Source organism: Stegostoma tigrinum, chromosome 1, assembly GCF_030684315.1.
Source record: "Stegostoma tigrinum isolate sSteTig4 chromosome 1, sSteTig4.hap1, whole genome shotgun sequence".
NCBI classification, from domain to species: Eukaryota; Metazoa; Chordata; class Chondrichthyes; order Orectolobiformes; family Stegostomatidae; genus Stegostoma; species Stegostoma tigrinum.
The window spans coordinates 36,074,170-36,091,862 of record NC_081354.1 but is presented as its reverse complement, the minus strand read 5'-3'; the positions used below and the strand labels follow the sequence as shown (position 1 = coordinate 36,091,862).

The following is a 17,693-nucleotide window of genomic DNA, read 5'->3' as shown; positions in this document are numbered from 1 at the left end:
GACAACCAATTTAAGATTGTCACGCAGGCTCCGAGTTTGATATGTTTATGCTGGAAGCTACATTAATACATAGAACTTTGTTCTTTGTCAAAAACAAAACAATATTTATGCACTTTAGCCATTTGTTGAGTTATAACAAGTATATTCTTTTGTGCCTTTGGCAGGAATGTTGTTGGAGCCAATAGCCTTTGTAGTGTCCTGTGCCCTCTGCTGTTTACGTGATTTTTGTTTTTGTATTCTTTCATGGATATGTTTGTTGTTGACTAAACCAGCATTTATTGCCCATATCTAATTTTTGAAAGGGCAGTTAAGAGTCAAAAAGATTGCTGTCGGTCTAGAGTCATACATAGGGCAGACTAGGTAAGGAAGCTGGATTTCCTTTCCTGAAGGACATTAGTGAACCAGATGGGTTTCTATGACAATTGACAGTGATTACATGGTTGTCATTAGGCCTTTTTTTTATTTCTAGAAGTTTATGGAATATCAGATTTTATCATGTGCCATGATGGGATTCAAAACATGCTCCCAGAATCAGGTGTTCTGGATTGCTAGTCCAATGATATCAGCACTATGCTGCAGCCTTCCTATGTGGAGTACATCAAATTGTGTAAAGAACTTCATCTGTGATGCTAAGGAATTCAGGGAGAGGCTGATGTGGATCACCATTGCTGGCTGAAGACAGATGCAAATACTTCAGCCTTGTCTTTTCACTAAATTCTGGACACCACGTATTTGCTGATGGGGGATATATCTTAGAACAACCACCTCTTGTTATTTCTCAGTTGTTATTAACTGACCACTACTCTTCACAACTGGATGCGGTAGGACTGCAGAGCTTAGATCTGATCCATTGATTCTTGGGTCGCTTTGACCTGTTTATGGCCTTTGCCATTTCCAGAAGCAAAAGGAAGTATGCTTGTGAGGACAGCATTTCCAACCTATAAGTGATTTGAAGTCTTCACTTTATTGTGGGAAATGAATCCATATAAAGATGTTGGGTGAAGGACTTATGGTAGTAAAGTGAAATGGTACTTCATAACCATTTTGGAATATTTAATTTTTAATGAATCAGTCTTTTGTAATAAGCCTTTCATTTTAGTAATCAATGTGTCGGTGTAGTGTTAGCTTTTTTAAGAATTTCTCTCTCCCTCTTTTATGTTCCTTTTGAGTAGCACATACCATTTTGTGACTAAATCAGGGTCCGCACTAGATTCTTTTGCAAGTCCCAAATCCCAATTTGAACTCCATAACAGAGGTTTTTGAATTTTTTTCACTTTCAATTTATGTGATAAAAAGATAGTGACTTGTAAACTACTTGGTACTGGAAGTAATATTCTGTGTGATGCATCATGTAAATTAGTTGAGCCGCTATTTGTTGAAAAATATATGCCGCATTGATTTTTAATTAAGTTTGCATTTTTGCAGTTTTAGAACAAATCATTGAACTGATGTTGCATGTAAAGGTGAATTTATGACCCAGATGTTCCATTTTGATCAAATTTTGGCTGTGTTAAAATTCATCAAGAAAGTATTTAGGCCAGTGCTATAAATTTAAATGGATGAAAATTGTGAGCTAGAAAACAGTGACTGTGTTGTGTATTTTAAAATCTTCATGTTTTCCGTTTGCTTCTTGTTTAGGGTATCCAAGTTACAGCAACTACCCCTTCAATGAGAGCTGTAAGGTTAGAGACTGGCTTAATTGAACTAGAACTTTCAAATCGCATCCAAACAAAGACCCAGCCTGGTGCAGGTCGTAACAGCAGCTATCTGAAATTGTTTGGTAAATGTCAGGTTGACTTGAACTTGGCATTAGGACAAATTGTCAAGCATCAGGTATATTTTGCCACATTCAAAATGTTAACTGTATTACACTAAACTACAGTATATTATAGTGCATATGTATTGACATTAAGAAAAAGTATTGTTTTGATCATGAACCCAAAAAGCGGCGAATATATGAAACACATTATTCAGAGCATGCTTCTTTTATAAATGTGGAGGTTTTCCAAATTGCTTAATTCTTTACACTTGTTCTTGAAATATGGACACCACTAACATAGTTTTATTTATTACCATCTCTACTTGGCCCAAAGGATGGTTGGACTTCCATGCAGATGTTAATCCTGTGATATTGATTATGGGTGAAAGGTCTTTGAAGAATATTTTCTTCAAACGACAATAATAAGCTATTTGGATTCATACGCATTTATGTTTGTTTTTTTTTTGTTATTTGTTGATAAGTATTGGGCAGAGAGACTTTTCAGCCTGCCACTGCACAGAATTATTAAGGTCAGTTCTAAAATGTCTTGATTGGCACCATTGCAACCCTGAATACTCACCCCTTCCACCACTAATATAACACAAAGGGTGGCACAGTGGCTCAGCGGTTAGCACTGCTACCTCAGCGCCAGGGACCCAGGTTTGATCCCATCCTCGGGCGACTGTGTGCAGTTTTGCACATTCTCCCAGTGTCTGCATGGGTTTCCTCCAGATGCTCTGGTTTCTTCCCACAGTCAAAAGATGTGCAGGCTAGATAGATTGGCTGTACTAAATTGCTCATAGTGTTCAGGGGTATGTGGATTAGGTGTGTTATAGGGGGATGGGTGTGAGTGGGATCCTCTGAGGGTCAGTGTGGACTTGTTGGGCTGAAGGGCCTGTTTCCACACTGTAGGGATTCTGTGATCTATGATCTATGATAATTGCAATATGCAACATCAGTATGATATTCAGCATATCACCAGGCTTCTTTGACAGCATCCACCAAATCCTTGAACTCTACCACCTAGACTAACATAAACAGCAATTGTTTGGGAACGTTGGTTCCTTATTTGAAAAAGTACTGCCATTCTTTCAGTGCCACACAGTCACAATCCAGACATTACCTACCCTAAACTACAGTGAGTGTGCATTCACCACAAACTGCAGTGGTTCAAGAAGGAGATTCACCACACCTTCTGATAGTTAATTGTGGATTTTTAATATAAAATCTTGATCTTGCAAACAACATCTATAGCCCATGACTGATGAATGGGGGAAGAACAGGCTTATGTAAAGCAGATTATCAGGTCATCCATTCCATTGCAATTTACTGGGACAGTGGTGCAGAATGGCTATATAACAATAGATATTGCATTTGAAAAAAAACTGTAAATGCAGTTCTCCACAAAAAAAATGAAAAAAATCAAAATACAAGCAAGGATAATTGATTTACATAATATAGTAATTATAATTGATGTTCAACTGCCGAGTTCTGAGGTTAAATAGTATCCCATTATACTCTAGCAGAAAACTATCTCAATATTCTTCAGTTTGCTGACATTATGATTTATTGGTCACCCTTGGGCAACATATTCCACAACACTCGATTGTTTGTCTGTCCAGTTTCCCTAACCTGAACTCTTGATCACTCACAGAATGTTGAAATTATGTAAAATTTTCAATTAGCAGTAATTTTATCTTCTCCTTTGAAAACTTTGATAAGGCAACACATTGTAATCATCTGTCTGGTGCAAATATTCCCTGCTTGGCTCATCTCTTTCTATAACCTTAGTGTCCGTATATTAACGTTCTTCTGTACACATTCTCTGGTGTTCCCACTATGCATTGGCAAAATGAGCTGTACCCATGAAGTAGGTTTGTATCAATTCACTAATACTTTCCACTCCTTTTAGCTATTTAAGAATTTTTTTTGCTTTGTTATTTGCAGACTCTGTTGATGACATCAGTGAACTGATTATCAGCGAATGGCCTAGTTGCTTTTTTTTTGACCTTCCATTACTTCCCCTTTTCTGTTCTTGTGACCTTACATGTGTTCATATTAAATGTCATTTGTCAATACAATTGTCAATCTTTTTAGATGCTTTTTTGTAGGTTATTTCCGGTTATTTCTCACCCTTGTTTTTTCTTACAGTCTTTGGTGAGTTTTTACAGTTTTATTTATTATCATACTCTCACTGCACCGCTTTGATCAGGTTTTCCCTATTCAGATGTTCAATTACCTTTCAATATCCATGTGATATGTAGTCTCCTCTGGCTGAGTAAATTTCTGATCTGCTGCAAGAGGAACTCCCTATCTCTGGACTTCTGAATTTTAGCAATCAACTCTGTGTTACCATGCCAAAAACATAGCTGAAGTTTATACATATGAATGTACAATACTACTCAAATTCCTTTTGCCAAGTGATCAATTATCTTTTGAGGTTCAACAGCTTGATCTCCCTCCTATAAAAGTATTTTGCACATGTTCTTACGTTATTGCTTATTAGCTTCATGTTTTATTTCCTACAGATCTATAGGTTTACTGGCCTAAAAATCTTGGAATCACATTTTGCTGCTTCTTAGAAGCTGGCATCAGGCTTACACTTGATCAAACTCTGATATCAGGTAGAATTTTTCCAAAGAATCTTTCCTCACTCTGGCTGGAAATGCCTGTTTCCAATGCACATGGTCAACTGTTGGAGTTCTTCCATGGAGAAGGAAGCTCATTAACAACCTAATTACTGGCATTGTTGTCATGAACAGGATGACTGCCTTCCCCTGAGAGCTGCCAGCCTAATCAGGCACAATCTTTCTTTACGTTAATGTGATCCATTGTGGTACAAATGTATATTTCATCTCCATCTAATTTCTAAGTTCCAGGAACTTCACATTTCTCAATTTATCTTAAGTGAAATGTTACTTATTTATCATTTCTATCAATACAAAGGAGTGCATATCTTTAAATTAATTATTTAGTCAATAGCATTTCCATATTAAAAGAAAAACAAATTGCTGAAAAAACTCAGCAGTTCTGGTACTATTTGTGAACAGAAAGCAGAGTTGATGTTTCAAGCCCAGTGACCCTTCTTTGAGTCAGGAAGCATCCACAATTCTTTTTAAACAGTATTATTAAAGACTCTGACATTTGTAACCGCATTGATTTTTATTTAGAATTAAGAATTTTACATTAGATAACCTTTTCTTAAAATTTACTGAGTAGAAAGTATTGAAGGTTAGGTTATTCCATTCACTTACTACCTTAAATGCTGTTGTACTTGAGCACCCGGCTGTCTTCTGGCTTCAATCTGTTCTAGTTTCAGAATTTTCCTTGTGTCATGGTTTATTTCCCTTTGTTTGTTTTTTTACCACAGTGTTGATTGTTGCAAATGTTTTACTCCTGTCTGTTATGTCCTACTTTAGGTCTATGAAGAAGCTGGTTCAGATTTTCATCAAGTAGCATATTTCAAAACACGGATTGGATTGAGGAATGCACTTCAAGAAGAGATCAGTGGCGCTTTTGACAGGGAAGCTGTTCTCATCACGCTTAGTCGACCAATAATATATGCACAACCTGTGGCTTTTGACAGAGGTATGCTTTTTCAGTAGAAATGTTAACTACCTGCAGTTACCCAGTGCCCAAACCCACTAACCTAACCATGCAAAACAGCTCAGACAAACTCTCATCCTCAGTGCTGCCACACTTTGGAATCCTTCCATCAGTGTCACAATTGCTAGAATTATCTAATAATTTCAGTTGTGTGGAATTCTGATATCCTGTTAATCCCCATATCTCTCCAATTGGTGCTTTCACACCCAAGGGTTTCCTAACCATTCCCACCAATCACAGCTTCCGTTCTTATATTCTTTCAGACACCACATGAATTCTTCAGCGAATTCAGTGCCCTCAGATTTTATGTTGGCCATCCACCACTCGGTTCTGTCAGAGAATGAGATTTTATTTTCCAGTTGCTGCAAAAGCAACATGAAATCTGCCACTGAGCCAATTTTGCTATATTAGTAAGCATGTTTCCTCCAAAGTGTTGCTGAAACTCATGATCTGTAATCCAATTCTGTTAAATCTTAGCATTCCTTTTCCTAAGAATAGTAAACCACAATTTCTTGCTCCCCTGAAACCTAATATATCTTACCTACCTACTTGTGCACTCAAAGCTTTAAAAAAACCTGGTGTAGAGCGTGTCATAATAAAGGTCATACAGCTTTTCTTTTCGAAAGCCGTCAGAGTTGCAGAGTTTGTTGCTCAAAACCCAGGTTAAAAATTCCATAGCAATTCATGAATGCATTTTTGAGCCATTGGCCTTGATAAAACAATATGCATTACATGGCATAATAACATTTCCTTATATGAAGTAAAGCATTCTGTCTGATTCACCAGGTGCACACCACACCTTTATAGATGCAAATCAACATTTCAACCCATGTCTGTAAGAGTGATTTGAGTTGTGTACAAGTATGTTTAAATTAATACGGATATGGGAATGCACCAGTGCAAGTTTTAATTTGGAATTTGAAATAGTAGTTATAGTCTTCAATTGCAGATAGAATATTTTGACATTGAATTTTGCAACTTTTTGAGTGAAGATTTTTAATGATCACTTTGCAGACAAGCTGGTGCTGTACAATAAGGTAAGATGTATGTATGTATCCACATCTCAGAATTAAAATTCACACAATAAAGCTAAATACTGCTTTTTAGTTTCCTAGTGTTCTAGAGAAGGGTCATCGGACCCAAAATGTTAATAGTGATTTCTTTTTTCTTCTTAGATGCTGCCAGACCTGCTGAATTTTTACAGTAACTTCTGTTTTTGGTCTTGTTTTAGTTTCCTACCTGGTGTTGCAAATGAGTTATATATTTGCTGCTCAATATTCTGTGAAGATTTGAAAAGTTTATTTAAATGTGGGAAAAACAAATATGATAATATGGATTTTAAAATTTGATTATTAATTTATTCATCACTTTTCATTTTGAAGCTGTCCTCTTCTGGCTGAACTACAAAGCAGCTTATGACAACTGGAACGAACAGCGGATGGCACTGCATAAGGATATCCATGTGGCTACAAAAGAAGTTGTTGACAAACTGCCTGGAATCCAGCAGACCTCTGCTCAAGCATTTGGCACACTCTTTTTGCAGCTGACTGTGAATGATTTGGGAATCTGCTTACCTATCACCAGCACTATACAGGTAGCATACTAATATGCTGCAGCAGAAACAATCAGCTCAAATGTTATGTGCTGTTAAAGTTTTACTGTGCTGCAATTCAACATTCATAATATTCAACAGCTTACTTTCTTTAATTATCTAATTCTCTTTTTGTTATGTAATGTCTTTTTTCCGTTGGAACAATTTTCTTGCCTGAACACTGATTCTTAACTGAAACAGCATTGTCATGTCCAAATAGCCATGCTTTCAATAATGTTGCTTTCTTAACTGCAGGTGCTGTGATGCTATTTCTTAATTGCATAAGTCTTGCTCCAGCTGGAATAGATAATGCAAACATCAGAACTCAAGCCTGGGACCTTGCAGTTTTTTGATGGTTCAGCTACTCTCTGATTTCAATATCTTGGTCATCCTGGGAGTTCATTTGTACTTAATTGAAAATGTCTTGTTGGCATATCTTTCAAATTTGTAAACAGTTCAGTTGGCATTCTCTTCTCATACTTTTTTTTTAATGCCTCTTCACCATATATAGGGGAAAATGTCTTGGCACCAGTGTGAACCCATTGCACCTAAAGTGCCATACTCAAAAACAATGTTCCATTTTGCTTCAAGAATCTTTCCTGAATTTCATGTGCAAGGGTCTGGTTTAGACTTGTTTAGTCATGAGACTTCCCACTGTCAACTTTCACTTACTCTGCATGAAGAGAATCAGCCAGAAAGCAGACTATGTGCAATGACTTATAACAAACACAAAGTGCAAACGCACTAGATTTTAAGGAATTAATCCAGCAAATCTCACATGCATTCAGTTATTCAATTTTGCAGCTATAAGTTGTCAAATGTTAATAAACTGATCCCAAAATGCTTTGATTTTAAATTAGGTTTTGTATGCTATTTTGCCTGGGTTACAACTCTCATTTCCTCATGTTACATTTCTTGTACATTTCTTCATCCTTCTTCCTCAGCTTATCTATTTGATTTGGTTCCTCCGCTATCTGTAAACAGTGTCGAAGGAACCTTAAAAGTATTTGATGAGCAAGGAAAGACAAATAAACTAAAACATTGCATACATTCTTAGTTTAACCATTTTTGAAGGTAATATATAAACGTAACATTGAATAACAAATCCACTAGAAACTGGATAAAATTGTTCTAGTCTAGCCTGAAACCTTGGAAATGAATTCACAGAATTTAGCTTGTTTTTTTCTGTCGTAGACGTAAAAGAAATAGACAATTGCTTTGGTGTTGCTGTTGTCAACTCAGCGTTTTTAAGTTAAAGCTGAGGAATTATTTTTGATATTGATATTATTAACGTTCCTATGCCATTCTTCTGCTACCATCAAAGGTGAGAGTTCCAATCTCCAATAAAATAATGCTAAAGTATCAGTTATAATAAAAATGTATTCATATTGCAGCAAATTTAAAATTTAATGTTATTTTAAATAGCTGGAAGACCTTTTTTCTTTGTTAATTAAAATTGGGCAAGTCCAAATCTTTGCTTGCAGTCTCTGCACTAAACTCCATTCTCTAGCTACAACTCCATCCCTCTCCTCGGCAACAGTCTGTGATGGAGTCAGTCAGTTCACAACTTTGGTGTCCTATTTGATCTCAATGTAACCTTCTGCCTTCAAATTAATTGTGTCACTAGCACCATCTGTTTTTACCTACCTTTTTATGCTGATTTCATCTGACCTAATAACATCTTTTCTGGCTTATAAAACTGTGAAGTTTCTTGAGATGATCCTTTCTCTGAAAAGAAATATATAAGTATATTTTGTGTTTGACAATGAATTTAATTGGTTTTGGCAGGGTAATCACAATATTGATTTTGATCCTGGATCAGCTATGGTTCTTACGATTGAAAGCACTTTGATCACTGCTTGTTCATCTGAATCCCTTGTCAGTAAAGGTCACTTCAAAAATTTCTGCATACGATTTGCTGATGGTTTCGAAACTAGTTGGGATGACTGGAAACCGGAACTACAGGGTGATATAGTAATGAATGCCTGTGAGTTTTCTACTTACTTATTTTTCTCTCACTCCAAGCCCTATCCCCCTTTGAAATTTATTTTAAAACGAGTGGACAAAGAGAGTGCATAATTTTGGTGTTATAGATGTCCTATCAGGTCTAAAATGGGGATATACGTACACTTCCAATGTAAGCCGCGCACATCATCATTTCAGATAGGTTGTTGGTGCTGGGAGTAGGAGTTTATATGGATGTATGCAGAATAGGCAGCTGGGTAGGTGGTGACATATTGGTAATATCACCGAACTAGTGAACAGAGGCAAACCTGGGACTGTATCGTGTTCTGGAGATATGGGTTTGAGTCCCAGCATCACAGACTGTGACATTTAAATTCATTTAAAAATGTGGAATTAAGTAGTAACCATGTAACTGTCGTTAATTGTCATACATACCCATCTGGTTCACTATTGTCTGTTATGGAAGGAAATCCATCATGAGAGTCGAGACCCACAGCAATGTGGCTGACTCTTAACTGCCCTCTGCCTAACAAAGCACTCAGTTCATGGCAAATTAGGGTTGGGCAACATCTTCTGGTCCAGCCAGCGCCACCCATATCCTATGAGTGAATAAACAAGAAGTAACATCAGTCATAAAAGAGCAATGTAACTAGCGAGTTTTGAGAAGATTTGTAGCTCAGGTTGTTGTTCTGGATGTGAGATTGCTCGCTGAGCTGGAAGGTTCATTTTCAGACGTTTCGCCACCATTCTAGGTAACATCATCAGTGAGCCTCCGACGAAGTGCTGGTGTTATGTCCTGCTTTCTATTTATCTGGTTAGGTTTCCTTGGGTTGGTGATGTCATTTCTTGCGTTGGTGATGTCATTTCCTGTTCTTTTTCTCAGGGGATGGTAGATTGGCTCCAAATCAATGTGTTTGTTGATGGAGTTCCAGTTGGAATGCCATGCTTCTAGGAATTCTCGTGCGTGTCTCTGTTTGGCTTGTCCTAGGGTGGATGTGTTGTCCCCATCAAAGTGGTGTCCTTCCTCACCTGCATGTAAGGATACGAGTGATTGGGTCATGTCGTTTTGTGGCTAGTTGATGTTCATGTATTCCAGTGGCTAGCTTTCTGCCAGTTTGTCCAATGTAGTGTTTGTCACAGTTGTTGCAAGGTATTTTGTAGATGACGTTTGTTTTATTTGTTGTCTGTATAGGGTCTTTTAAGTTCATTAGCTGCTGTTTTAGTGTGTTGGTGGGTTTGTGGACTACTATGATGCCAAGAGGTCCGAGTAGTCTGGCAATCATTTCGGAAATGTCTTTGATGTAGGGGAGAGTGGTTATGGTTTCTGGGCCTGTTTTGTCTGTTTGTTTGGGTTTATTGCTGAGGAATCGGCAGACTTTGTTCGTCGGGTACCCGTTCTTTTTGAATATGCTGTATAGGTGATTTTCCTCTGCTCTGCGTAGTTCCTCTGTGCTGAAAACAACACATACGGACCAAATACTGAACTACAGGAGCAACCATCCCAACACCCACAAACGAAGCTGCATTAGAACATTATTCCAATGAGCCACCACACACTGCAGCACAGAGGAACTACGAAGAGCAGAAGAAAATCACCTATACAGCGTATTCAAAAAGAATGGGTACCCTACGAACATAGTCCGCTGATTTCTCAGCAACAAACCCAAACAAACAGACAAAACGGGCTCAGAAACCATAACCACTCTACCCTACATCAAAGACATTTCCGAAATGACTGCCAGACTACTCGGACCTCTTGGCATCAGGGTAGCCCACAAACCCACCAACACACTAAAACAGCAGCTAATGAACTTAAAAGACCCTAGACAGACAACAAATAAAACAAACATCATCTACAAAATACCTTGCAAGAACTGTGACAAACACTACATTGGACAAACTGGCAGAAAGCTAGCCACCAGAATACATGAACATCAACTAGCCACAAAATGACATGACCCACTATCACTCGTATCCTTACATGCAGATGAGGAAGGACACCATTTGGATGGATGTGTTGTCCCAATCATAGGACAAGCCAAACAGAGACACGCACGAGAATTCCTAGAAGCATGGCATTCCAACTGGAACTCCATCAACAAACACGTTGATTTGGAGCCAATCTACCATCCCCTGAGAAAAAGAACAGGAAATGACATCACCAACCCAAGGAAACCTAACCAGATAAATAGAAAGCGGGACATAACACCAGCGCTTCGTCGGAGGCTCACTGATGATGTTACCGAGAATGGTGACGAAACGTCTGAAAATGAACCTTCCAGCTCAGCAAGCAATCTCACATCCAGAGCAATGTAACATTAGTCAACATGTAAAGCTTGATGTCATTGGGATCAATTTTGACATCAGCATTCCAGCCCACAAGCACTCTTAAAATCATACCGCTGAACATGCATTCAGAAAAGACTCCCATCTGCATTATTTTAAAGGGATCAATGACTATGCTTAGGTTAGTTTTTGATAAGTTGTTATTGTTAGTTACTGAGGTGATTGAAGAGTTTAGAGATTTGGACTGCTAGTTAAATTTGCTGAAAACTACATAGATGGTTTGGCACATAGCAAAGACTTTAGTTCTCATTAAACTGCTCTGTAGGCAGTTTCATTGGGCTGCATCTTTTGTATATTTGGCTAAATTGGAGTTGTTGGGGTTTTTGGCGCATTGTTGCCATGTGGCCAAACAGGCTGTCTTGCTGTATCTTAGCAAATGTGCTTCATTAATTACCTAGTAAACAAATATGATGTTTCTCATGTCCAATAACTGCACATCAGTCCCAGAGCAATTCAATACTCGGCAGAATTCACTGACATTCCTTGCACCCACGCTATCTTTAGGAGGTCCATTGTGGACCCAGGCAAGCCCTCAGTCTGGCACTGCCCTGCATGGTTGCTGATATTTGCCTTGGACATTGTAGACATGAGTAGATCAGCACTTTGGGGATAGAGTGCTAGAGGTACTGCTGGAATGTGTGTGCCGACACAGGATTTCTTCAGCCTCCAGTACCAGCTTTGGAGGCCATGATGCCAGACCTTGCAAGCTTGGACCCAGACACCTGAAACACACTCAGCTGCCTGAAATGCTTAGTGATGTAGGCAGAAGGTCAATGTGCTTCTCCATTCTGCCACTTCAAGTGCCATTTTTTTTTGCAATACCTCGCACTCATTCTATCTCTGTTACTGTACCTACCTCCCATCAAGGATCATGTTCCTCTGTTGCTCTCACTATTGCCTGCAACATTCTCACCAACACAACCGCTGAAACTACTAACCCTGTGAGCACTATGTGTTGTTTGTTCACTCACTCAGAATACTTCTAAGTTCTGCCTAGTCTCACCACTTGTAGATCCAACCTCTTAAGCTATATATTAAAATAAACTTAGTTCTGTGAGTGTGATGTTCAGTGACAGTGTTTTTTCGTGATCAATTTCCCATTCTTTCTCAATTTCTTGCTTTTACACCACTGACCTGGTTGCAGTCCTTGTGAATCAGAAAAGGACAAACTCAGGGACAGGGTTGTGGGGCATGAGAGAATGAAAGTTGCAGGCTTATAGTATATGTAGCTTGTAAATCAGAGACATTTGTGGAACAAAGAGGAAAGGCTAGTGAGGAAGATGAATTAGTGCAAGTATGCTATTTGGTTCTTCATTGACCATTAACAGAAATGTGATAACCAGATAATCTCTTTTTTTTGTGCTATTAGTTGGTGAATAAAAATTAGTCAAATCATTGGGGAAAAACTCCAGAACTTAGTTCTGCCACTGTGCTGCAACATTACAGAACATTCATAATATTTTAAGAGCAGCGTGTTTCCAATATAGGAAGGGAGAAAAGCATTGTGTGATATGGTTCAGGGTGAATAAATATGGATTAAGTACTTGACTTAGAAGTAGTTTAACAATGGTCACAAAATTATTGTTGAGTTCAATGTGAAAAATTAGGAATCCAAGGTTGGGGTGCTGTGGAAAAAAGGCAATTTTCAACAGAATTGCTGGGGAAAAGAAGGCACAACTCCTGTACTATTAACCCACTCCAAAGATCAGAATCCCACTTGGAGGTCTGGCTAATTGGACAAATGAAAACATCAGGAATCAAAAAGTTGTGGTACATGGGTAATGCATGAACTGGAGAAAAATTGGAAGTTATGCACCAGCTGAATTCAATGTTGATACATTTTTGTTCTCTATGCATTTGGATAATTTGCATTTGTTTTTTGGGTGCTTATCATAAAGCAAAAGTAGAAAGCCGTGGATAGTTCAGCAGAATGGGCATATAGCCGTTAGTGCAGTTTAAAAAGTTACAAGTTTTCAAGAATGCGAAGAGAACTGAGAGAGTGAGAAAGGTTTAACTGATCAGGATGCTTTTCTTGGAAATAGAAAGCAATGATCTAATAAAGATCACCAAAAACAAAGACATTTGATGGACTTTACGCATAGAAGGTGATTTTACTTATTGAAAAGTCCAAAACCACAAGCTGTAAATACAAGTGATGAAGGGTCTAGGCTGGAAACGTCAGCTTTTGTGCACCTAAGATGCTGCTTGGCCTGCTGTGTTCATCCAGCTCTACACTTTGTTATCTTGGATCCTCCAGCATCTGCAGTTCCCATTATCTGTGGTCACTTACTCAGTGTGTGTTGAGAATGTGAAATCCACATGAAGTGGTTGCAACAAATAGCATAGATGCTTTTAAGAGGATGTTCAAATGAAAAGAAAGTGTAATGGATTGTGTAATAATAGATGTAAATAGTGCGTATAACGGATGTAAATAATTGTGTGGTGCATAATTACCTGCCTGAAATTGGCCTGTTTCTGTACTGTAATTTTTATGTGACGCTTTGGGTTAGCATCTGTTTTTGCTGGGTTTCTGAAGCATCTTGGGGCATTTCTGTATTGTGTTTCTATCAAATACAGATTGTTAACCCAGCATACATATTTACATTTAAATTCCGATACTTCATCTTACTACTTCGCCAAATGTCACGCACAACTAGTTTATGCAATCAAACATTTTCATTGAAGTAAAAGACTGGGAAGTATATTCAGATGTCTACTCTGGCTTGATCAGGAATTTTTTTTTAGAAATCAAGTTTTCTTCCCTTTTTGCTATAGTTCACTCTAATTAGCAGTCCACTTGTTTTGGAGAATATTATTCAGCCATTTTAGGGCAATTTCTATTATGATTAAATTGATTTTGATATTTCTGAATGTTCTCACAGGTGTGGTACCAGATGGAACATATGAAGTATGTTCACGGACTACTGGGCAGGCTGCAGCAGGTAATTTTATTTTCTTGCTGAACAGTATTCAGATTAGCACCTGTTGCATTTTCCGTTTTCTCTGATCCTTAATTTGCACAACTAACAAGATATGGATGGTTGATGAAGGATTAAATATAGTTTATTGTAAAATTAAGCAGCAAAAAACAAAATACAACTACTTAACTTGTACAGCAAATGACTCATTTAAACACATGGTGATTAGTCTTAGTGTCCGTAGTTCTTTGTTCCATCACCAGGTCCCTAACCCTGGATTCGTTGAGTGTTGGTCACATATTTTACTATCACTTGCCTTTGTTTTAGGCTTTGTGACCTCATCTTGGTGTCTGCCTTCAATGCTTGCCCATCAAAGCTGTTTCACGAACCAAAATCGTATGTATTCTAGAGATGATGGGAACTGCAGATGCTGGAGAATCCAAGATAACAAAGTGTGGAGCTGGATGAACACAGCAGGCCAAGCAGCATCTCAGGAGCACAAAAGCTGACGTTTCGGGCCTAGACCCTTCATCAGAGAGCCCGAAACGTCAGCTTTTGTGCTCCTGAGATGCTGCTTGGCCTGCTGTGTTCATCCAGCTCCACACTTTGTTATCTCTGATGTATTCTACTCCACTCAGTTAACTCCACGTTCCACTGAGGCCATTTGAATCCAACAAAGCATTTATCAGTTTTGAGTTTAAACTGATGCTTCAGCGTTCTAGCTTTTAGCCATGTTTCTTCTCGAGCATAAACAAAAAAAAATTCTGATTTTAAATATTCTGTAGACTAAGTTTGTAATTGTTAACCCCTGATTTGCCGTAGCTTACAGAATTGCAGAGTTCACTCAAGCCCAAAGTCCACATCTCCCACTTTGATCCCAAGGACCTTCCTTCCTCTGGATCCCATTCTACCATCGCCTCATATCTCCTGAGATCATCCTGATACATAGTTATGTTACAGCACAATGTTGCCAAACAAGGTTATTAAATCATAACATTTCAAAACCGTCTTGAAAATACACTTCAAATTTGAACATTATTTCTGCCTTTCAACATAAAGTCTCTTTTCTGACTATGCTGTTCATGATCTCTGCATCAAGTTTTGGCTATATTCTCTTTTTCCTTAGCTTAAACATACCATAGTCGGTATTTGATACATCCAAATTAATGTTACAATCAGTATTAATGTAAAATTATCTTTATCCACAGATGTATATTCACATTTGCCCGAATTCCAAATACCTTCCCACAAGTGGTTTCAGTTGTTTCTTTTACTTTGTTCTGTAACTTCTCATTTTCCTTTTATAGTTTGTAATATTGTTCGAGTACTTTGTCCAGGTCTTGACATACCTTATCTAGATCTTGTTGCAAATTAGGTATAGAGTAAGAAAAATATTCTGCATGCTTTTCCAACCCATCTTTAATACTTTGTATGCTGTCAAACACAGCCTTTTCTTGTCGATGGTTACCTACTAGTTTGATTTGACCTAACCCTAGAGTGAAGGTAAGAGTGAAGGATATAGGTAATTACTCAAGAGGCAATAACTACTTTTATGTGCAAATTCATTCTGATGTATAATAACATGGTATCCTCTTTCTCTGTCAAAGGCCACATCAACTATTTCTTTGTTTAAATTGATGAACTGCTTCACACCACTAATTTATTCTCATGAGAGGTAAAAGGCACACATGGCTTCCTCAGTTTCATAGATAATATGGAGGCATACTGTGGCTGTATTTTCCTTCTGATGGTTTGGCAGAAGGGTTCCAACCATTAAATGTTGGTCTGCATTACACGATGTGGTAATCTTTTCTGATGATCAATATGTTCTTTTGTCAGTTTATTAATAACCTTAGCTTAACTCTCGTCACTAGATACCAATAACCTTTTTGTACTTGTTAATTCCTGATCATCTTGTAGCGAATTGAATTTGATTCCTTGACTTCCCTAAAGACGTTTTTCAGCTGCCTGTGGAAGTATTTAACTTTTGGTTCAATCCAACAATGACCAGGGAATTTACTACTCCAGTTCCTTTGTCAAATCCTGTTATCATATCATTCACTAAACTCCTGTTTCTTCTTCAAATTACTCTTCCCTCTTTTCCCTTTTCCTTATCCCATGCTGGGACCTTAGCTTGCAAATGTTATGCGTTTGCCCTTTGTTCAAATACCTGTTTAATCCTGATAGAAATTTATCAGGATTCATTTTCCCAGGATAGAAATGTTAACAGGCTTAAAGTAAGAGGGGAAAAGTTTAAAGGAAATGAGTGGCATGGTGGCTCAATGGTTAGCACTGCTGCCTTATGGCACCAGGGACCCAAATTTGATACCACCCTTGGGCAACTGTGTAGAGTTTTCATCTCCTCCCTGTGTCTGCGTGGGTTTCCTCCAGGTGCTCCAGTTTTCTCCAACAGTCCAAAGATGTGCAGGTTAGGTGGCATGCCCGTGCTAAATTGCCGATAGTGTCCAGAGATATAGAGGCTAGGGGGACTAGCCATGGGATAGGGTCACGGGTAGGTTTGGATGTTCTTCAGAGAGTCATTATGGACTTGCTGGGCCAGATGGCCTGTTTCAGCACTCTAGGGATTCAGTGATTCTATGAGATGCAGTTTTTTTTTAGGTAGAAGATGGCAGACATGCTGCCAGACAAAATGAGAGAAACGGCTACAATTGCAACATTTAAGAAGCATCTTGACAGATACATAAATAGGCAGGGAATAGAGGGATATGAATTTGGTGCAGGCTTGCTGGGCCGAAGGGCCACTTCCTGTGCTGTACTGTTCACTTGTTCTTTGTTGTTTGTAATTCCCTGTACAATCGCCAGGTTACATCAGAACCCCATATAGATGACCCTATTACTATTAAGGTTAACATGACCAGCACCAGTTCATAGTGTACATTATCATACTATATCTTATCACCATCAGGAAACACTAATCCATTTTCTGAACTGGGTCTCATTTCTGGGTATGGTTTTTCCGTGGATGTGGTAATGATGGTTAGTTGCCACAGTCAGTGGAGATGTCTTTCTTCTTATGGTCATAATTCTCACAGCTTTACCAGCAAATATGTTGCCTTTCATTTCTCTTCTGTATTTGACAATAATCTTTTGCACATAACAGTAACGCAAAGCTTCACCAACTACCTGTTCGTCATTCCCAACATGTATCAGGACTGTGCCTTTTCTGAAACGAGTGTATGTTTCAACTAGTTGAGATCCTTATTTGCATTTTAAAATATATCCACACCTATTCACGTACATGTTCTGATTGATCTGGCCAAGAATTTGCCAATTGAAACTTTTAAGGTGCTGACTTACTTGTTCGTTCTTTTGTTTTGCAGCGAGTGGTTTTCACCCTCCCTGCTGGAGATAGGTCAAGGCTTTTCAGAATTGTAAACCATAACAAAAATTGCCATCTCATGCTTATTTATCTCTAAATATCAAGATAACAACTGTTCTTATTTATATTTCTTTACTTAATCTGATCCTTCCCTCCTTTGACACAACT

The 17,693-nt window shown here is 38.2% G+C and overlaps 1 protein-coding gene across 4 annotated transcripts in view; it reads left to right on the top strand.

Annotated features, from left to right (window-relative positions):
* Window positions 1–17,693, top strand: part of kiaa1109 (KIAA1109 ortholog) — a 438,508-nt gene that overhangs the window by 310,122 nt on the left and 110,693 nt on the right. For all 4 annotated transcript variants that reach the window (XM_048546322.2, XM_048546500.2, XM_048546414.2 and 1 more), the window contains 5 exons: window positions 1,639–1,833; window positions 5,179–5,347; window positions 6,748–6,959; window positions 8,745–8,943; window positions 14,150–14,209. In XM_048546322.2, coding sequence (XP_048402279.2) covers window positions 1,639–1,833; window positions 5,179–5,347; window positions 6,748–6,959; window positions 8,745–8,943; window positions 14,150–14,209 — 835 coding nt within the window. The remainder of the gene's footprint in view (window positions 1–1,638; window positions 1,834–5,178; window positions 5,348–6,747; window positions 6,960–8,744; window positions 8,944–14,149; window positions 14,210–17,693) is intronic.